Source organism: Aptenodytes patagonicus, chromosome 8 (assembly GCF_965638725.1).
Source record: "Aptenodytes patagonicus chromosome 8, bAptPat1.pri.cur, whole genome shotgun sequence".
NCBI classification, from domain to species: Eukaryota; Metazoa; Chordata; class Aves; order Sphenisciformes; family Spheniscidae; genus Aptenodytes; species Aptenodytes patagonicus.
The window spans coordinates 679,870-702,195 of record NC_134956.1 but is presented as its reverse complement, the minus strand read 5'-3'; the positions used below and the strand labels follow the sequence as shown (position 1 = coordinate 702,195).

Below are 22,326 nucleotides of genomic sequence, written 5' to 3'. Positions count from 1 at the left end.
GCAAATGCTCTCCAACTTCATTTATGCTCAGTGTCTTTTTAATAGAGACCTGCTGCTCCACTCCTGCTAAATCAAGCTGCCGCGTTCTGAAGCGGCTGGGGGGGGGGGGGAGGGGGAAGAGAAGAGCTCCGTTTCGCTCTTTTCAGCATGCTTTGCGCATTCGGAGGGAGCGACTCCTGACCCTTTTATGCAATATGACAGGTCCTATGTCAACATCATCAGTGTCAGCAGTCAGATCCCAGGGCTGAGAGGGTTAAGCCTGGGAGGAGTGTACATAAGGTGGTAGATTGAGAGCCAATGAGAATATTGCGCTATAGTTAGACACTGGATACTAAGCAATGGTGACTATAAAGGCTGCTCAAAGCTGAGCTTCTGTAGATGACACCGGCATGTTGCCCTTAGCTCCTAGGCTTACAAAGCAGAAAAAAACCCACAGGAGGATCAGCTCGGCTTACCTGAAGTTCACACCATGCAACTTCCACCCACGTCTCCGTGTCCAGACCCTTATAGACCGTTTTGAAGGATCCCCTCCCGAGTTCAATATCAAACTTTAGGAACCTGCCATCCAGGGAGGTGGCAACCGCTTTCATATCAGCCTCCTCCTCAGGCTCCTCTTTCTTAGCCTTGCTCTGATCTTTGGAAGCATCCGACGCCTCTTTCCGCTCTGCATCTTTGCCGGCTTCCTTCTGCTCTTCAGCCGCTACGACACTGCCAGGGGCTGGCGCTGCCTTCAGCTCCCCAGCAGGCTCGGCCTCCAGGCACACCTTCTCCCCGGCCCCGTGCCCTGCCTTCGCCCTCTCCGCAATTATCCTCCTGGTTTTCGGGAGCAGGATAATTTTCCTCTGATGCTCTGACTCGGGAAGGTCAAAGGCAGGTTCCTCCTGGTCCGAGTCCACCACGCTCCTCCGCAGGAACCGCTGATGGACCATTTTGGGATCCCTGGAGCAGGGGGCGCGGAGCGGCGGGGCAGGTGCTCCCGGCATTGCAGCAGCGTCCGCGGCCGCCCCGTTCCTCCTGCCACCGACGGGCCCATCAATATTCATGCTCGTCTCCGCAGCCGGGGGAGCGCCGGGCTCGGCAGTCGCTGGAAACCCGCCACGGCCGCCGCCTCCTCCTCTGCCTCCCCGCCGAGGTGCCGATCTGGCATCGCCCCCAGTTTCCATTAGGCCTGAGGTTTCAGCGCCCGCCGCCGCCGCCCGCGGGCCGGGGAAGTCACCGTGGTCCATGCCCGCGCCGAGCCGCCCCACCGCCACCTGCGAGGGGCAAGGCAGAGCGCAGCGCCCTGACGCACCGGCGGCCGCGGCCCGGGCTCAGCCCCGGCCGCCGGACACCGCTCCCCCCCCATCCGCGGGCGCCCCCGGCCCCGGGGCTCGCCCCGGCGCGGCGCTACCCCGGGCAGAGCCACGCCGGGGCTTCCAAACGGGAGGGCTGCGGCGAGCCGGGCTCCCCGGGCCGAGCCGCGGCCGCCCTGCCCGCCCCCCTCCCTCCCCGCCCGGGCAGCCGCGCAGCGCGGCGGCCGCGGGGCCGGGCAGTCCCGCGGGGCGCCCCGGGCTCAGGTGCGCGGCGGGGCCGCCTCACCCGCGGCGGGGGCGGGCAGGGCCGCGCACAAAGGCGCGGCGGAGCCGCTTACTTACGTGCGGAGCGGGGGGCTGCCGTCCTCAGCGCCATGGACGGGGATGAGAAGGGCGGCGGGGAGAAGGGGCGGGTACCGCCGCCTGTGCGCCTGTCTGGGTGTGCGCGCCGCGGAGAGGGTGCCGGGGAGCCGGCTGCCGGCGGCGGAGCTCCGCGGCCCGCCCCTGCGCGCTGCAGCACGCCCCCGCCCGCAGTGCCGGCCTCCCCGCGCCGGGCGGTGCGCCCCTGCCCGCGGCGAGCCCCGTGGCAGCCTCCGCCGCTCCCCCAGGGGCGACGGCCGCCGCCGCCCCCCGCCCTCCCCGGCCCGGCCCCGCTCCTCCGCCCCCGCCCCGCCGCCGCCGCCGCGGCGCTTTTGTCAATGGGAAGCGCTCCCCGGCGAGCGCCCCATTTAAGGCACCGGCGCTCGGCGGCCGCCAATGAGGCTGCGGAGGGCGGCCCCCCGCCGCCGCCGGAGACAATGGGAGGGTCCCCGGGCCCCGCCGCCGCCTCGCCTCGCCTCGCCTCGCCTCGCCCCGCGGCGCGGGCGGGGGCCGGGGCCGGGAGCGGCGGGAGAGGCCCCGGGGGCGGCGCCCGCCTCCCGCGGGCAGGTGCCCCCGCCCGGCCCCGCGCCGCTCCTGCGAGGAGCATCGTCCCGCGAGGCCGAGGGGCTGCGGGGCGCGGGCACCGCCCGCGGCTCCCGCTGCTCTCTCCGTCCGCGAACGGCGAGGAGGTGACCGCGCCCAACAGGCGGTTATTCCTGGGTGCCACTAAAAGGCAGGTTACGTCGAAGCAGCCGAACGCTCTCCTACTCCTCGTTTTTCAGAATCCTCCAAACGTAAGACGTGAAGAGGGAATAACTGGCGCACGGCCCCCTGCATTTCGGTGCTGTGGGTTTGAACGCGCTGCCTGCCACGTGTGTCCGGCTCGCTCTTTGTTTGGGGTTCTTTTTTCCTACGTTCCTGGCGGTTCGTGAATCGTTCTGTGAAGGTTGACCTCACGGATCATTGTGGCTGACACTTGGCATCGGACTAGAGCGAGGGGAACCCGCGTCTGAAGGCCAGGCTGTGCCTCCCCTTGGGTTAGGCTGGAGAGACGGGACGCTTGCTTTGCTGAAGGCTGCGCCCGTCCACGGCTGTGACGTTTCTGCGCTGTAAATTCGTGAAAGGGCCCTGGTCTCCGCTACTGCCAAGCTTGCTTTCTTAAGCATTAGGTTCATACAAACATACCGTATCTTTTAGTAATTAAAATTTAACTAAATAAAAAAGAAAAAAATTACGAAGTAATTATTCCCTGAGATTTCTGAAGGAAAGGAAGTTGACTGCCAGGCAACCATAATTAGTTTTTCTTTTAATTAATTCATTTTTAGTTAAGGGTGATTAAAAAAAAACTTTTAAAATAAGAAAACAGGTGGTTATTTTAAATAGAATCTCTGGTGTTTTAATTTTAAAAAACACGCTTGATGACTAATAATTCAGCATTATGGACACATTCAATCTTTCAGTGGTTTGTTTTTCGAAGCGTTCAAATATATACGATATTTCTAGGACTTGCAATTGTGGCATAAAACACGGGTTTGCATGATGTATAGAAATACAGAATTACCTACCGTTAGTTCTGTATGCCGGGCTCTTCTTACTCCCCAGACAGAGGTTTAATACACAGAAAGCAGTATGAACTTACCAAGAGAAAAGCAGGGAAGGTTAAGGGCTCTGGCACCTTCCCCTAGTTATTACATAAACTTGACCTAGAACTCTCTTCCCAGCTAGAGAAATTCCCACCACCATGTAGAAAAAAGGACAAGATTCAGGCTAATGAGACGACTAAAAGCAGCAGGCAACTTTTCACTCAGCAGGTGGGCAGAAGAAAATGGCGAATATTCTAGAGCCGACCAAATTCCAAAACCCGAAACCCACAATCAAGAAAAAATATGGGGGAAAAAAAGAGACTTGATTCTCCCGTTTGCCTTTCGTTGCCAGGCCTTCTTGGAGGAAGGCAAGTTTCTGCACATTCCCAGGTGAGGACAGCGTCACAAACCAGCCCCAGGAGGACACACAGGCACTGCTGAGCTGCACCGGTGACTCCCGACCAGTCCTCGGTGCCGGGCAAGCAAAGCAAGACCCGTCCTCACATCCTCTTTCTCACGGCTGAGTTTCCTCTGGTGTTTGTTGTGCTGTCCTATGTCTGGACATGGGTGCCTAGTGCTCTTCCCGTGTCCGTTTGACTACCGAAGAACTAACATAATTTGCACGTCACAGACTTGCTATCAAGTGCTCTGAATCTGTTTACGTGGATGATTTTTAATAGTACTTAAACAGAAGGAAAAAGCTTCTTCGCACTCCTACTGTTTGACATTTTCCATGCTGCTATACATTTGCTCAACATCCTCAAGTGAGTAACCTTGGAGAGCAGACTGACAGCCTGCGGCAATGGGCGGCGACAAGAGGACCGGGGACCAGTACAGCGCTCTGGCTGTATTACGCGTACAGAGCGACGTGTTGCAGCGTAAGCAGCTCTGGAACCGGTGCGTAGTATGATCCAGTGCTCTACAGCAGCTAACGATGGCCTTTCCCAGCAGAATGATGCTCCCTACGGACAGAGAACCGTTCTTCAGCCTTCAGGAGCCGCCTGTCCAGGCCTTCCCAGGCGTCAGTGACCACAATGGACACGGCAGCTGGAGAGACATTCGGCCCTCAGTTCTCTAATGTTCTCTGTTTGAGCAGTCCCACAGGCAGCCTGCCGTTCCAGTCTGCACCCCTGCTTGGCAAGGAGAGCTTGACAACTACGCAGGGTGGACTTTAAGGAAACCTAAAGGTAGAGACTGACACACTCTTCACTTCTACCATCTAGGCAAAGACTCCTCAGCTGATGTGAACAGAGCCCCACAAGCTACGTTTCCATAAGCTATTTTATTGAGTTTCCTCTACCTGCCTCAATTTACCCAGAACAGAAACACTTTATTGGTTCTTCTGCTGTCCTGAGTTCAGCTCTGTGCGAGCCAGCAGACAGCCAGACAGACAAGGGTATGCTTTATTACCAAAGGGCATAGGAAAAGGTAAACGGTTCCAGTTTTCCTGATCCTTAGAGCATCACCAGAGCAAGCCTGAAGTAGATTCACCCCCGAGAGCACGCTGGTATGCAGGTGGCATTGTAAATTATATCACGTTTCAACAAAAAGGTAGTGAAGGTGCTACCTCAGACAGAGCCACCTTAATCAAGCCCTTGACTTGGAGAACCGTTCTTTGTACGTATGAAAGCCAAACTGCTCATCCCCGTGGATGAAATTCTCTCTCCGTGCAAGAAGCTGGATGAGCCACACATCGCCCCCGGAGCACAGATGGGTATTTCCACCTGACAAGCAGATTAACACCGGTCTGTCTGTGACTCCCCTCACCGCTCCGCTGACTGATGGCAGGAACAGTCGGCCACTAACCAACACAGAGCAGGACAGCTTGTCTGAGTTAATAGCTAGTGTTATTTTTAAAAGGGAGGAAAATAACCATTTTCGCCTAATAACAGCCATTATTTTCTTCCCGTATTTGTTAATTTTGAGTGAGGAAGTTAAGTCCAGTTCTCCACGTTAACAGCTTGACTTTCAGGTTCTCAGATACTGAGATATTTTTTATTTGTTTAAAATAAATGTTTGCAGGGGACTGTGGAAACATCTATATTGGCCTCCAGTTTTCTATTAAATTGATTTTTATATCATTTATAACTGGATTAAAAACAGGTCAAATACCTATTGAGAGCTACTTTCAGTTGCACCCAGGGTGTGCTCTTACCGCTGCACGTGTGCCGCTGGCCCTAATGCAGGGTTATATAAGAATTGTGTTTTCTTTAAAAGAAGAAGAAGAAGAATTTAAAAACCCAGTTTCACAATATATTCTCAGTTAGGTCATCTGTATTCTGTTCTAACTATTTGTTTATAGATACAATAGTTCAAGTCATCCAGTTAATACAAACTTAACACAAATGCTTAAAAAAGACTCTCTGTATGTCAAAATGACGGATGCTGCTGGCAAACTCACCCAGCAGGTACAGCGAGCCAGGCAGCAAGCGCTGGGCAAGATGTGCATCACCCACCTCAGGAGGGGATAAACTCCATTTACCTTTGTTTTCCCTCAGGGATGACACTGGTACAATACGTCGTTCTAACATGCACGACAATCTTAAACTCAAAAATTGTTCTGTGTTTTTAATTCCTACAGATTTTAATAGCAGCTTATACAGCCCATAACGATATGCCATGACATTACCTCTCAAGTTCCTTAAAATAAACAAACTCAACGGTGCTGCAAAGAAGTTAACGGACAGTATCTTCATTGCTCTATGGATTTAGTGAGGTGTGTTCCCTGCGCCCCCGCCTAAGAAACGGCTCTGCCCCGGGGAGCTGTGTTCGGGCCCCCCTGAAGGGCAGCCGAGTCAGCAAAGTGGCAGCGCACAGTTATTTTGCGCTTCTATATGATTTACACGGAGCATCATCTCTCCACGCCCGTTCATGAAGGTGAGGTTTATTTTTTAGACAGGCAGGCTACCACCTTTCCCACCCCAAATCTGACCGATGATTAATAGTCGTTGTAGAATTACTGCGTAGTTCAAAAGTTTGTATTTAATTATTTATCTGCTTTTATTTGCCAGGAAATGATGGCTTTGAGCCTGCAATAAACTCAAATGAACTACGCAATTCATTTCCCAATGCTTTTGTGCGGCCACGAGGATTGCAAGAGTTCAAACAGCACATTGGTATTTTTTGAAACCTCTCTCCCTCTTCTCGTGCCATTTTCTGCTACGATCCCTGCAGTACCTTTATAAAGAAAATAAAATAGATGGATAGAGCAAAGCAAGGATTAGAGCAAAATAAGGAACAGAGCAAAATAGACCAAATCAATGAGTCAAATGTGGCACTTCATGGCACAGTTAGGACTTTCCAAAATGTTAGTGTTTATGCTGAGCAAGTAAATAGCCTTTACTTTTTTTTTTTAGCATGAAGCTGTATGTTATCAAAGAGCCCATCCAACACATTGTGTTGCAAAATAGGCAGATTTAAGACATAATGACAATGCCATTATTCCTCCTAACATGAAAGATGGGGCGTAAGTTGTTCTAAGTTTAATAAGAACATCTGCTGATCTCGTCTCTACGCAACGCTGCTTGTTGTACTTAGCTCTTTGATCCTGTTTTTCTTAGGAATTGAAGAAGTGATGGGAGCATATAACCTTAACACAAAAACCTCCCTTCGTGCAGCGGGCATTCAAGTGACTAGGTTCATTTTACAAACAAGAGTAAGAACCAGCGCTGTGGTTTGAGGAACGCGTCCATTCGTCTGCCTGGTTCCAGTGACTCTGAACACACCGCTATGATCAACAGTCAAAAGTCAGAAGTACGCCTACTATGGCATTAACTTGAACTAAAAACAATATACGCAAAGGTAAACCATATAAGTAAGTAACATAGAGACCGTGTGCGTCACACACGGATGAAAAGGAAACACCTGAAGAGTCAACACCTATGCTCCAAGCAGCCTTCATCCTCCACCCTCTTCATGAGAAGTCTCCTATTTAGCACACTGGCACTTCATTTTTAAGTACTTGTAAGTAAGTAGCATACACCATTGACTTCCCGAGAGGTGTCACCACACAGGCTCACGGAGCTCCAAGCCCGTTTAAGGAGTCGCAGGAACCAGGAGCTTTCCACATGCCCAAGGTGACTGAGGTACACGACGTCTTGGCCTTTCAATCCTGACTGGTCTGCGGGAATGCTAGGGGATCATTAGAAAATACGCAATGCGATCTGGATAAGAGAGGTCCATCAATGGAAACAATGCGTGGACACGGAGTGTGGACCATACAAGAGAGGCAGCCATGTGCACTATGGGTGTCGTCCCATACAGTCATATGTAGTTGCTTAGTATAATCTCGCTCTTCTCTCTGCTACCTCCCCTGTCAATATCTGAAAAAGTCAATTTAAGCTGCATCGTCCTTCTGGGCAGAATTACTTGCACTGTTTTTTTTCTTGTAATAAGTACTGCTGGACAGGCACTGAACACTAGCCACCGGTACATGTGTGTTACAGAGAGTTACAGCCAGCTTGGGATTGCTTTTAGGGCTCCTAACAGAACTTTGCTCTTACCCTCATCCCTTGTAAAATGCCACACCAGAAGAACATTGATATACTAACATTTTCAGTATTTGATAAATATGTATGGTACATTGCTATGTCAAAAATTTCCTTCTCATCTGTCAGTCCAACACAACAAAAAGGAATTTGGGCAATACCACGGTGAAAAGAAGCTGCACGGTTACTGCTTCCAGTTCCTAAGACGAAGCCAGAAAAATCATTGACTCTCTAAGCCGCCTACACAGGAAGACACCTAAGACTGCAGAACACAGATTTCAGGACCGAGTCCTCTGTTCTTGTTCCTTCTCTTCCCTGACAACAGCAAAGAGACCGCGTTTGAAACCTTTATTTCTCACGACTCTGCTTAGGCAGTAGGCATCCTGCATTAGAAAGGATTTAGGAAGAATCATCGAGACCTCTTAGTTACAACATACCTACAAAAATAAAAGCAACGGATCTCACTTTGGGTACCAAACTCCAAGGTCGGAAGTTCAGATTCAGATGTCAAAATTCAGTATTCCCAAAACACCAGGTAGCATTCATCTGACAATATTATTTGTTTGATAATTTAGAATAAAAGAATTATTAGGTAAACATTCAAAATTAGGACTCAGTAAGTTTTGTAGAGCAACTAATTTATATTTAACAACAGATAGTTTAGGCGATAACAGAGTCAGATTGGTGTGAGACCCTGAATTTCCAGATAGGCTCTGAGCACAAGTGTTTTGGCTGAGCACATAATTAGCCAAGGTCCCAATTCTGGGTTTATTGACCTGACTAGCTATGGATTTAAATGAAGGCAGGACCAGCGTGTGATATAATCATTTCCCTATTTAACTGTCGATCTGCTCACTGCTCACATGCTTGTTGAGGAAAAGCACACATTCAAATGAACGTGAGGTCTTTCACCCAGATGCATGTACACATTCCCAAAACTCTGCAAGGGAAGATAAAATTTAAAACATTATTTTAAATCTGAAAAATAAACCAAACATGACATAATTCTACCCATCTCTCATCCTGTATATCATAAATACCAAGATCCTAAGCCGTATTTTAAATTTTTCTTTAAAAAATTAAAACACCACATGCTTTATTGCTTTCAAGAGGAGAATGGGGGATTACCAAATTCATTAGCAGCTAGGAATCAGCATCTTGTTTGTTAGAACTTATGGTACGCTTTTGGTTTTACTTCCTTGGTAGGGATTTGGTCCGTTTTCAAGATATACTGACGACTGATTGTGTAATCAAACAGTAAGTTTGCAAAACGATGTATGTGATAGCCAAAATCACTAAGCTCCACCAAGTGGCATAAGAGAGAAGGTGTTACCATAACGTCCGTGCGTTGGAATGGTTTCAAAGGCGATTGCAATCTCCCTTCAGCCTGCCATAATTAAGTATGCGGCTACTTTTGTTCTCTAACTCATACATGGAAGATGAGCAGGGCATTGGGGGAAAGATGCCCTGCAATATAATTATTATTCGTATAATAATAACAACAATAATATATTAATATTATAATAATAATGGTATTCAGCTTGTGATCCTGCAGTACAAGTTTACTCATCCATCCCACTGGTTATGAGGTTAATTGTGCAAGTGTCACACTCCTGCGTAACTATTTGTAGAACCACTGCCTCTACGAACGTACACGTCTGGGACATAAACATCTGGTGTTACCCATTTCTATGCTGGCAGCGTAGCAGCCAGGACATGGATGGTCTTACCAGCACAGAAAACAAAGACGGCTCCTGCCCTGAAAGGTTTCCAGCTGCTAAATTAACCCATATCCCTTTATGAAAACACTAGGAAAAGCAGATAGAATGCCAGAGAAGCTAACAAAGACGACGGCATACCACAAGCGCTAACCGACAGTCCTGATCCTCAAGGGAGGAACACCTTCAGAAGCCCTACTCTGTTCCACAGATTGCCTGTTCCACTCTGGTTTTACTAGACAGGTCTTAAATTATGATTAGGTTGGGTCCAAAAGCTTGTCTGCTTTCTTCCAGCTGATTCAGCTGATGTGATAAAGGTTATCACCTTCCCCTAGAAAAAAAAACCAAACTCCAAGGAGGTTACTTTTAGGTTCGTTTAACAACATGTTTACTATCAGTCCCAACACGGTGTTCTCCCCTCTCAGTGAACCGTTCAGAAGTGCGGTGCTCCCCCAGAACAGAATTTCCTGCGTTCCGCAGGTGCCAGACAGAAAGGCAGATCTCTCTGTTCTCGTTGCCACATGTGAAGAGACTGAGGCTGAACATACCATGGGAAAGCTCCCGATACCCTGGGACACGTCACATAGTGATATTAGTAATAGAAGTCTGTTAAAACTACCCATAATACTCTTATCAGTAGTGCTTCTTTTTGTTTGTTTGTTTGTTTGTTTGTTTGTTTGTTTAAGGCGACCATTACGTGTTATAGAACAAGTTTTAAATTCTGAATTGAGCATGGCAAACAAGTCAGATAGACCTTCGGTGTGCCCAGGGCACAGGGGGAGAGAGCACACCGGGGGAATAAAAGCAGTAACCTTGGTTTACCGTGCAATTCCCCAGGCGACTGAGCCGGCGCGATGGCGAGCATGGCAGCAGTAAGAGGGAGGTGCTGAAGTTGCCACTGCAACCGTCAGTCATCTCAGGGTGCTGGCTTAACAATCGCATCAGTCAGGGAGCGTTAGGATGGCAGCTACCCTCAAGCCCGGGAGAGAAGGAAGGAAAAACTGAGAAAAAAAACCCCAAACAAAGAAAAAAGAGTGAACAAAATGCAGGGTAAAGCACACGAGAAAAATAGGTAATGCCATCTTAAAATATTAGGGTTAGGAACTACTAGAACCAGATTTGGATGTCTCATTTGAGCAGAGAATCCCATAAATGGCTCTACCCTTTTCTGAAGATTTCTCTGCTCAGGAAGCAGGTCTTTAACATCAGGAAAAAATATTAGAAACCTGTTAGAAACCGGCCTCAAGAGATTTGATGCTTGGGGATTTTTAAAGGAGTTTATATGAGCTATCGAGGCTTGTATACAGAACTTGTATAAAATGAGAAAACTGAAAGCCAGAAAGCCTGTGAATGAGAATGCAATAACCTGAAGGAATTTGATTAGCTGTCCTCCTCTCCGGATAGCAGTCTGTTGAATCTTGCCATAAGCCAGTTATCTTCCGCGTTGGGCCAACTAAACCTTTTCCAAGACATATTTCAATTCTTATTCCATATAACATCTTCTCACATCATCTTTGTTTATCAGTCTCTTATTAGTCAGACCAGAATGACTAAAGCTCAGTTAAACCCTGTAAGCTATCTAAAAATAATGTTAGATTTTAATCTTTGCCCAAGACAATGTGAGGTTTTTTTCTCCCTGTCGCATATTACTTGTCTAAGTAACGTCAGGACTGACATTAAAAGAACTTCCCTAGCACAGAGGAAAAGCCATTACTATGTTCCCAAGGTTTAAAGATGAATGCCTTTTAATATAAAAGTTTCCTAGCAACATGTGTTCTTAGCCTAGAATGTATTCCAAAAACGGTGATGCTTTCAGTATTGTGTCTATGCCTCTGTTTGAACTCGTCGCTATGCTCTGTTGTCATCCTTGCCTTCACAACCCAGAGTATCACAGAACAGTCGTCGTCTTTTCCTAGGTTCAGCTTCTCACCGTCTCCCACTTTGGTCTTACACATGTAAATATCTACCCACCCTTGTCTAGTAACGTGTGTTTTCTGCCTTTCTCCATCGTTCTGTGGAAGCATCTCCTTTTTTCTCACTGAATACCAGTCTCCTGAATATTTCTGGATCTCATGTTACTTAGACTGTACACGCTCCAAACTAGGGAGCTATTTTATCTGTTTGCAAAGCTGCGGACAGCTTAAGAATGCTCCCGGACCAGCACCGTCACTCATCTGCCTGCAGCACCACGGTTTTGCAGCGTTGCTTATGGCCAGCAAGAGCACCTTCCACAACAGGAGCGACGTCCTGCACAGAGAGAAATAAACACAGAAAAAGTCTTATCAAACCAGATTCTTAATACGCTTGGGGAAGAAGGAAAGGAAAGGAAGATGGGACCAACAGAATTTCCTAGGATGCAATTTCCTCGTGACTGTGAAACGACAGAGAAATTGGTCATGGCCAGGGATGAGCCAAAAAGAAAAAAGATACCGGCTACACATCTGGTTTTTGCTCTTTATTCACCCTATGACAGCGCAAACGTATGTAACACCGTCTTGTGTTGTTGTGTGACACCATGTCTTCACCCATTATCCTGTAGCTCCTTTGAAAGGGAAGCATGATTGAAAGGGTTGTGCCAGGTCACTGAGTCTTGAGGAAAATCTTTTGACGTGTGGGTGCGGAGACGCAGGTCCGTGGCAAACGGTTCTTCTCCTTCCCAGGAGCAGCCCCCATCCGGGCCACCACACGCTCCATCCCAGGCCATTCCCCTGTCACGAGCAGGGCTTTCTAAATGCTGAGAGAAATGACAGGGGAGGGCACGGGTAGGGAGAAGTGATTCTGGGGAATTAGTTAAGGTTGAGAGGAAAAAAATCCCACCCCTGACTATTTCTTGGAGGAATCGGGCCCAAACGCCTGGATTGTAAAGTGCAGACAGATGACTGTCTCCCTGGCAACCTGAAGAAACACTGGAAAGAAAAGTAGCGTGTACTGATCCTCCACTGTGACCAGGGGATGCCAGCAGAAAGAGATGTTTAGGGATCGAATGGAGAGATTACACAGTCTGGGAAAGAGTGGACTCGGCCTCACCCACATCTAGATGCGGCTGGTCCTCAGCAACTGGAGGGTGGACGTCTGGAGCTTAAAATGGAAGTCCAGTCTTCACTGGCTCCCACGGCTCCCAGGAACGCTTGAGGACGTGGGGCATTAAGAGCTGTACAATGTGCGAAGGCCAAATAATCCAGATCCCAAAGGGAAAGTAGCTTGCTCTAAGCACACTAAGCACTCGTGTGGTCTCGGAGGAATAGGAGGGCGGTGGGATTTGGGACAGCTCCTTGCCAAGCCTGTCTTTTCCAGCAGTTGCTTATATGGGAAGAAATATCAGAAAATGGTGCAATTTGCTCTTTGCTTGGGTTTAATCCCATTTAATAGCTATGAGAAACCGCTAACTACAAGGCTAAACTGGGAGGCAGACTGCTAGCAAACACTCTACAGAGCAGCACACCGGAGTAGTATCTGAGCTCTTTTAGGATCCCTTTCTCACTTATTTACTGTAAAAACATACTAGTGAAATGAAAACACAAAGTTATGCAAAAGCAGCTGAGATGGCACGCTGTCAGTGTTTTTGTAATTGCTTTATTTGCTTTAATATTTGTAATTGCTTTAATTTGTAATTGCAGTATTTGCTTTAATATATCCCTCATCAGAAGGCCGCAAGGCTGAGTTATAGATGCTTTAAAGGACATTACTCTCAATTTACTCAATTACTTCCCGCGTTGAGAAATTCATCTGTAACGTCACAGAATACCTCTCAATTTCTTCACTTCAACAGAAGAACTGCAGCAGCCCATCCCATTAAATGAAGGTGCCCGATGTTAACTGTGCCAGCCGTGTTTGCTCCGGGGTCTGCTAGGTGCTGCAGAGAATGCAAAGCTGGAAGTTAATCACTCGGGGCACAGGCTTTGGGGTTGCCTTAGGACAGGTAAGAACCCTTCTTTGGGTTTGTCTACCAACCAAGTGGTCCCAATGTTATAGGAGCTATAAAACAGACAGAATATATTCTATACATTAACCTGCTTTCACTAGCAACCACTGCCACCATCCTCATTCGTGTGTTATGGTATCTCATTGCGGAGGAGTCAAAATTGCCTAGACAAATTCCAAAGCACAAACTGTGAGAAGACACATGACCCCACTCCAACTGTCTTGAGAATGCATGCACCTACGTGAGAAAGGGGTGGCTAACATTGGCTAACAAAGATACGAGTTCTTTTTCTTTGATTAGGACAAATGTGAAGCAGAAAGGGTCCTCCTGGTGCATCGGAGGCTAGTGGAGGAGAGAAAGGCTGTGCATTTCCCTTTGACCCCTGAAATTAGCCGACAGCCACCACCATTTGGGAGCCAGTGGCTTTCTGAACACAAATTCCTTGATGCTGAATGTTACCAATCCAGCAACATTCTCACAAGAGACAGATTTGGACTTGGCAAAGAGCAGGCATAACTAGGATTCCTCTGCTGAATGTCAGGGGTGTCTCACCCTCTCCCTTTCTCTCCTAGGGGACTGGGCTGCAAAAGGACTCCTGGAGATTCTGTATTTTTCTTGATTCTGTTAATTCTGGGATAAAAGGGATATTTTTGGTTCTTGCTATGGGAGGAAAACATTCAGATAACTTTTATGGTGATAATTGCAGTACACACGACGAAAGCTTAAGCCATATGTTTTCATTTGGCTTACAGAGCACACTTTTCACACTATCCTCTCTCCTTATCAGCTTCTACATCTTACGTACTTTATTTATAGATACCTGCCTTTCCTCATGCAGTAGCTTTGGCCCTAACCAGGCTTCTGCACTGCTATCTTTCACTTACCGGTCATATGTTTCACCTACCTGTCATCACTCTTCTCTTTCCAGCGATCCTCAAAGACAACCCCAAAACGACTGCTACTAAATGCATTTATTTTTGCCTTGAAACTAAAGACTAATCAGAGAGGTAGGTAGTCTAAACATTTTGCCAGGGGCAGCGTGCTGCACTAGAGTTCCACTTCGGCTGTGCAATTAAGGGGTCTCAATGAGTTTTCTCATTGTTATTTGGAATACTCTGAGACGTGGTGTTAAATAATTTGGGTAAAGCAAATCTAAAAGACAGTATTTCTAAATTAAAAATCTCTGCAACAAGGCACTTTCAGTGTGGTGCAGATATTAAGCAGCTTTTTCAGAAAGCCAAGAGATGTGGCAGAAATGGCTGGAACCAGTTATTGCCAACTGTCTCCATAAACTCCAGACAAATGCAAAAATGCTGTTGGAGAACAATGTTTGCAGGTATTTTACGCTTCTCATTTGTGAGATGAAGAGAGTAAGAAATGGCTAGCAAATATATATTGGTGAGATACTGGATTCGTCACGGTTAGTTGATTAGTTACACCTCGCCATGGCCATGTTTTTGAAACGTAATTGACTCCGTCTGACTTTCTGCAGTCCAACGATTTGGGACATTTTGAATCATGTTGTTCACAGAATCCCACAGAAGGAAAAGTCTTTCTTTTTCTGAAATAAAAACCTGCCATTTTCATCCTGGGCTCAAGTGCTTTGATGTTAAGATGACAGGCATCTTATCTAGATTCTATTTCCACATGCAATTTTCACCCAGCAAGAAGCCTTCAGGCTTTAGATTAGATCAGACAACAATACGATTAGAAATACAGAAGGATATAAACCATGCCATTTCTGATTACAATTTTCCCAGTACAAGTTTAGAGTCCCTCTTTCAGCACTACTTCCCGTACTCTTTATGCATGATATTACGAAGTCAATCAAAAGCACGTGCCCCTCCTCTTTCCTCTTCGTGCTGTGTCACACCCAGTTTGTAATTTGGGTAATTTGCTTCATGACAGACGACACAACAAAAGAATTAAGCATCGAGAGACCATAGTTTTAATCCCAACCTGTGATTTTTCGGGGTTACTCCTGTGGGCTACCACACTATCAGGATACAAAGCGTGCAATTGAGCAAAACTAACCTTCCAGCCAAACATGCCTGACAAAGTACAACATGCAAGCACATGTATGGGAAAATCAGAAGCTAAATATGGTGCAGATAGCTCATGGTACAAGGTGATTTTCTCCCTTCAGTTGAAGCGCACATTTTCTCCACTATTTGGTTACTTTGCACATGCTCTTCAAAAATTAACTATGAGTGTTACAGCTTGCAAAACAAGCAAATGAAAAATACCCCCCCAGCCCAGGAGTGCTGCCCTGCGCACCTTATCAAAGCCACGGTAATGCAACAGCTAGAAAAAATTGGATCCTATTATATACTCTGAGCTCATATTCCTTTTCTGCTGCTTTAAGTGTGCCAGGATCTGCACTATTTCATTCAGGCAGGTGTAAAAGAATTCCTTCATAAACTTTAACTTCATAAATTCATAATTGCTTGTTATCATGCATACTATTAATTCTCTGCTCTAAATCCATCGCCTGGATTTCAGCTGCGTACAGAACGCTAGCAATAATGTATCTTCAAATTTCTGCCACCATCTGGTTCTTCTAAAATAAACTATTCAAAACAGGACAGAACTCCTAGCTCCCCAAGCCAGCCCCCGGGAGCGGAGCGAGGTGTCTCCTGGCGCTTGGCAATCTTTCAGTAGCACCGAGTCCTTGTAGCTGTTCCGAGGGGACCATTTTTCCCCGGGGGCAGGAACCACCCTCAGCAGCCTCCGGGCTGCTTCAGCTCTAGGTGCTTACACTCATCTTCATGCTATCATGAGCCAGGCACTGAGGGCGAGAGAGACCAAAAGGTCTCTGCCAGGGTTCCTTCCTATTTGGTACTGCTCTCACATAATAAAACAATTGCGCTGAAAGTCCAAGTGGATCTTTCTGATCTCAGTTTCGCTGACCAGGCACATAAACTTAATCTTTAACTTCCCAATCCTGTTTTTTTTGCAGAGATTCTTGTTCTTTCTTAGGTTCACATCTTAAGACTTCGTTTATTATTACTCGTACTCTGTGTTGCTCTAAAAAAAACCTGCAATGAACTTGAGGAGGAAAAACCCAGTAACGCCTGTATTCATAATTTCTCGTTTTCTTTACAATTTTACATGCTGTTGTTAGAAATTTTGTTGGAACAGCTCTTTAGTGCTGTTTCTGCTCTCCACAAATTAATGAGACAACGGCAAAACACTCAGAAACTTCAGGGGGAATAGAGCTGAGGACTACCACTGCGACAAGGCTGCTGTTATTCCTAAGCTTCATGAATATACTGCGCTGTAGCAGTTTGAGAAACCATTTTGCTCATTTCAGCAGTCTACATTTTCATTAATAGTCAGTGCAGTTATTCCTTCCCCACGGGGCTGTAAAACTGTAAATAGCAAAAAGAATAAGAATAGGAAGTCAGTCAAATGACAGAATATTAAAAAGGTCATAAGTAGTACACAACACCAAAATAATTGAACGGCTGTATTAGAGAGTGGAATTCCAATAATAGCCTCCCAACTCCAAGATAATATCAACGTGAAAAACTAGCACAGAATGCTTAATTCAAGTAACAGTGAACTTGGAAATTAAAACAGTTTAAGAGACAGGTTTTTTCCGACACCCTAATTTATTTTCCAGATGCCAGCTAAATTCTGTGAGCATTATCATCCCTTCACTGGAGGTCTTCATGATGTTCCATTACACGAGAATGAAGTAGAATTAAGAAAAGCCTCAGTTGTTCACTTTGACCCTCCACATCCATTTCCCGTGGAACATGCTTTCCTTTAAAGGCTAACACCCAAGCTCTGCGAAACCCGGTAAATGGTGTGCATCCCCCTCAAGTATGACAATACACACGTCCCCACGTTGGTACAGAATCAGTGCGTACTAATCGTGGGTGCAACCCCAGGGGAAGAGTGGAAGAGGGAGACATATAATTGCATCTTGGATGAGAGATCAATGGCTTGTGAGCCCCTCCTCCTGGGAGAGGCAAACCAAGCTGCTGAGTCATTGATGACTTCAAACGATGCGCATAGTATTTTCTGTCCCTGAGCACCAGAATGGCTTTAGGCATTTAAGACAAACTCAATGATTTCTTCCATTACCCTCCCGAAAAGGATGCCAGGTCTTCAAAGGCTTCAAAACCTCTGTTATTTCCATAACTATAAGAATTGTTTTACTTCTAGGATTTTCATCTAAAAACTATATATAACCTTTCAGGGCTTCTGTCAGAACAGCATAGATAGGGAGAAATCTGCGTTGCTACTGGAGACCAAAGTGAGGAAGGGATAATGTTTTCTGACAGTACCAGCCGGCAACGCACCGTAAACACAGTCCTCAGCTCTAACGGTGGACGTGACCTGAAAATCACCTTCTTAACTGGGCAAAGCGTATTTGTATTAGACAGGGAAATTTGAATTAGACAGGGAAAAGAAGTAGTGTGTAGCTCTCACAATTAAATGCCCGAGCAGCAGGTTTTCAAGGTTCAGGAAATTGTGAGCACGTCACTGGGAATTAATGAGAGGCTGGTGTATTTCAGTGCATACTGAAAAGGTTAATCTACTATTTTCATTACATTGATATGTAAAAAACTGTAAACAGGGTGATAATTTCTAGAGGGTGAATGTGCCGCCCTGTGACAGACTGGGAGCTGAAGGGGGCTCAGCACTTCACCCGGGCACAGAGTCGCCTAAGTCTAGCTGCCACCGAGCTGATCCCACACTTTCCTACTGGGGAAGTCACTTCTTGGCCAACCAGTTAAACCAGTTCACAACATGGAGTGAAATTTAGGAAATACAGCCCAAACTGGCAAAAGCACCAACTTCTAAAGGAGATGTAAGTTAGAGCCTGGCATCTTGCCGAATGGTGGAAAATACTGTGGGAAACAATGGTGGACTTGAATGAGGATGCCTAGTTTTCCTCTGGCCTTCCAGTCTTTCTTTAACAGGTGCTTTAGGAGGCTTTATAGCTTGACATTCATAGTAAGCAGAATAACTAATGCTTCTGCCATTCCTACTTGCGAACGGTTTTTCAATAACTTACTTGCACTTTATAAAGGATCGTCTTCATTTTCAAATAGTGTTATTGAATATTACCATTATTTTTTAAATACTGCTGTAAACAAGGGTGTAGTGGAAAAACCCCAAAGATCTTCTTATAAGCTGGAAAGGTAGTTAAAACATGGGGCTTTCAGGTCATGCATCAGACAGGCACTATAATTAATTTTTGGCAGCTTTTGACAACAGGGCACAGAGCATTCTTTACTGCATTTCATTACAAGTTTGAAGAAACTTGAAGAATAAAATATTTTGTACAAATTTGCTGTTGTATAGATGGATTTACAAAGTTCTTTCAGAGGTTTGAAGAAAATATTTGCTAAAAATTAAATGAAAAACAGTTCTAAATTTTTTTTTATTTTATTTTAAAGCAAAATCCTCATTCCTTCCTTTTGTGTAATATCCAGTTACGGTTGGATGTTTTGCTATTTCATTTTGTGAGGCAGAATTGCTCTACATAAGGCAGTAAAATAATACCTCAGCAGGGAATTCTTCAAGCTCTTTCTTTTAAGCATTTACATTTTCTAAAATGTTACTCTAGTTTTACCGATAGAGTCCAACTCCAATAAGTAATTGAAACTGTATTTGTGCTCAGTAGATTGGGCATCCCTGATCTGAACCACAGGGGAACAAAAATATACCTTTATCCTCTGCACTGAAACCTGACGGTTGAAGTCAGCTCTCGCTGCTGATTTCACAGTTTTTACAGCAGGATTAACTATTCAGTGCCAAATTCTGCTATTGGGTACAGATCCATTTGGTTTAATTACTAAATAATAGAAACATTGGAAAAATAAAAGATCGGTTTCCAGTGTGACCTATTTAAATAGATCCGGTTGTCCTTAAGTTTGTTTATGTCAAGGATATAAAGGAATTAATGAAGTAGACAACATCAAGGACTGGATCACAGCAAGGAAATCACCGCTGCTTGGAAATGCGTTTTCCCAATGTGCCCAATATACCTTTTTTGCTAGAAGACAGTGAAAATGACTGAGTACTCTTCCTTCCTCCCCTCAGCTCTCTCCCACGGGTACCAGTAGCCTGAAGCAAACGGGCTGAGCTGAGCTCAGCTGGGCTGAGCTTGCTGAGTTACTCTGCTCATCACTGCTCAGCCTGGGAGGCATGCTGCGGTACGTCGCCTTACAGAAAGACCCCCCCTTCCCGGTGAACTCTTTGAAACCTGCTACTGGTAAAAAGGAGGCAAAGCCAACCTGGAAGTACCCCTGAAAGTTTTCATTCCCACAAGGAACGCCCAGAGGAGCTGGGTTTTGCCAAACTGGGGAGCGGGTGTGAGCTTATCGGAGGAATGTCATGAGCAAACAACTGATGCTTTGCAGCACTTCTGTTGTTATCGTAAAACAAAAGCCCCAGCAGGTTCTGTCCCGCTAAGAGGGATATGGACAGTTAAAGCACATAAAACACGTCCTTCCCAAACACTGTAGCATTCAACTGTGGGGACTCCCAGAGCTGGAAGAGCAACAAAGGGAACGGAGCTGCTGGGAATGCCATGGAGAAGGACAGTGCCAGTACCAGCAAAACAATAACATAGTGACTAACATGGGATAGGAGAAGATCACAGAGACATTAATCCCCTAGCGCAACACAGATGTCCTAAATGCACTCAGTCTCCTTTTATCAACATCCTCTGAAATGCTTTGCCAGCATTTTTGTAGGTAGTTGTGTAATATCAGCCTTTGTTTTATCAAAGAACAATACGACGCAAGCTTTGCAAAGCTACCTGCTCAGGGAGAGGCTGGGCTCCAGGCGCTGCTCTCACAGCACAGGACATGAGGCCACAGCAAAGGCAACAACCTTTTGCAAGTATATGGCTGTATTCAATGCCTCTTGCAACAACTTAAAATAGCTGTATTTGCTTTCCTTCTGTCATAACAGTTTCTTCACTCCCAAGCTGGAGCAGAAGAGTATTTTCTCACTTGATTAATGCCCCTCTAGCAAAATTACCTATAAATAGATATAGAGCAACTGTTGCTGAAGTGTAGAGGGCTTGAGCCTGTCTACCACATTCAGTTTCATAATCATGAACGTACTGCTTTCCAAGATTTAGCCCTCCCCTTTTCCATTCTTCTGACTCAAAAATAGGCCTGTGTTAGATTCTTTCATAACCACCGTATGGTGCCTAGAAAACCTTTCATATATTTGCAGTTCCCCGGGGCTTGCTCTAGATTTAAGAAATAGATTTCTGAGGATGACAATCATTTACGCCAGCTCAAATAATTTTTAGAGGTGGGTTTTTTACCTCTTTTCTAGTGCTCAATATATTTGTCCAGAAAATAGGCAGCATCTCAAGACAAGTGCCTCCTCAGTGAAACTGTGTATTGCCTTTTTGATACATCAGATTTTATGCCTTTTGATTTAAAATGCTTGCTCTTGCAATAAAAGTACATGGAAGTGCAAGATTTCTCTTCAGTTCTCTAAGCACATCCATTGCATCCCCTCTTACCCATATTCTCCTTGCCTACCATTTGTCTGGCTTATCTCTTACCTACTTTTCTCAGTAGCTTTTATTTCGAAAATCCTTTTGCAAACAGAATCGAATGTTGTGCTTCAGGTGAGGCTGTGATGTGGATTTCAAATACCACGTGACTACATTTGCAGTAGTATTTACCTAGATCGTTACCCATCTTGTCACATTTTATGCGACGACCACTGCCACATTCTGATCAGCTTCCTTTCATTTCATCTTGGCAAGGTTGAAATTAAAGGTGCCTCATGTTTCTTTTCCATTGTGGGCTGTTTTTATCCACCCTGAATTATATCCGCATTGTGGCTAGGTTGGTTAGGTTTATCGGAAATCTTCAGGTTTTGTCTTTTAAACTAAATTTCTTCTTGAAAACTGTAAGATATGAGACATTCACATTTATTTTCTTGTCCTCTTTGTTGTAGTGGCTTCTATAATTTCTTCCATTCCAGAGATGAGGATGATTAGTAACCAGTCTTAAAAGATTTTATAGTTTTGGAGTGTACTATTGTTGCTAGAATGAATATTCCCATTCTTCTGAAGGCATTTTAAGACACCTGGAGGTAGATGAATTGATCTGAAGAAATTAACAACTAAACTTTCCTACAGAAAAGACCAAAGATGTACTCTGAATTTCAAGAATTTAATTCATTCCTTCCCATTCTTTCTGAAAGTTCCTTGTTCTAGCTGGTTTTGACCCCCCCAATGGAAGCAGAAATACTTAACAATAATCACACAGGTCGCCTTCCTTAAACCACTGAAATGCCAAGGACGTGCTCCAGATGATTGTGCAGGCGGTTTGTTTTGGGGAGACTTCGGCCCAACTTAGCACCCTAGGCGTTTGATCAGTTTTTTCCAAGTAACTAATATGTAGCTGTCATTAATTACAACGTAAATAAAAATAAATGAGGTTGCAGTTTCATCACGAAAATTGGTTAGAACAAATACAGCAACCTAAAATTAATCTACAGTCGATGTAATATAACCCCCAAAAGCCAATGGAGTGCTGTGATGAAAATTAATTGAGCACTCCAAAAAGCATGGATTTACTGGAATAAGTAGAATCATAGAATCATAGAATCATAGAATCATAGAATCATTGAGGTTGGAAAAGACCTCTAAGATCATCGAGTCCAACCGTCAACCCAACACCACCAGGCCCACTAAACCATGTCCCTAAGCGCCTCATCTACACGTCTTTTAAATACCTCCAGGGATGGGGACTCCACTACTTCCCTGGGCAGCCTGTTCCAATGTTTCACCACTCTTTCAGTAAAGAAATTTTTCCTTACATCCAATCTAAACCTCCCCTGCCGCAACTTGAGGCCATTTCCTCTCGTCCTATCGCTTGTTACTTCGGAGAAAAGACCAACACCCACCTCGCTACAACCTCCTTTCAGGTAGTTGTAGAGAGCGATGAGGTCTCCCCTCAGCCTCCTTTT

The 22,326-nt window shown here is 45.7% G+C and overlaps 1 protein-coding gene across 13 annotated transcripts in view; it reads right to left on the bottom strand.

The window, feature by feature from the left end:
- WNK2 (WNK lysine deficient protein kinase 2) overlaps window positions 1–1,782 on the bottom strand; it is a 121,615-nt gene extending 119,833 nt beyond the window's left edge. For 5 of the 13 annotated variants that reach the window (XM_076345894.1, XM_076345899.1, XM_076345898.1 and 2 more), the window contains exons 1-2: window positions 1,635–1,781; window positions 456–1,253 (exon numbers count right to left, since the gene is read on the bottom strand). In XM_076345894.1, the coding sequence (XP_076202009.1) occupies window positions 456–1,226 (771 nt within the window). In that variant the 5' untranslated portion in view covers window positions 1,227–1,253; window positions 1,635–1,781. Of the gene's footprint in view, window positions 1–455; window positions 1,254–1,634 lie in introns of all 13 variants that reach the window. The other 8 variants (XM_076345900.1, XM_076345901.1, XM_076345905.1 and 5 more) reach the window with 3 other exon arrangements.
- Window positions 1,783–22,326: the final 20,544 nt, after the last annotated feature.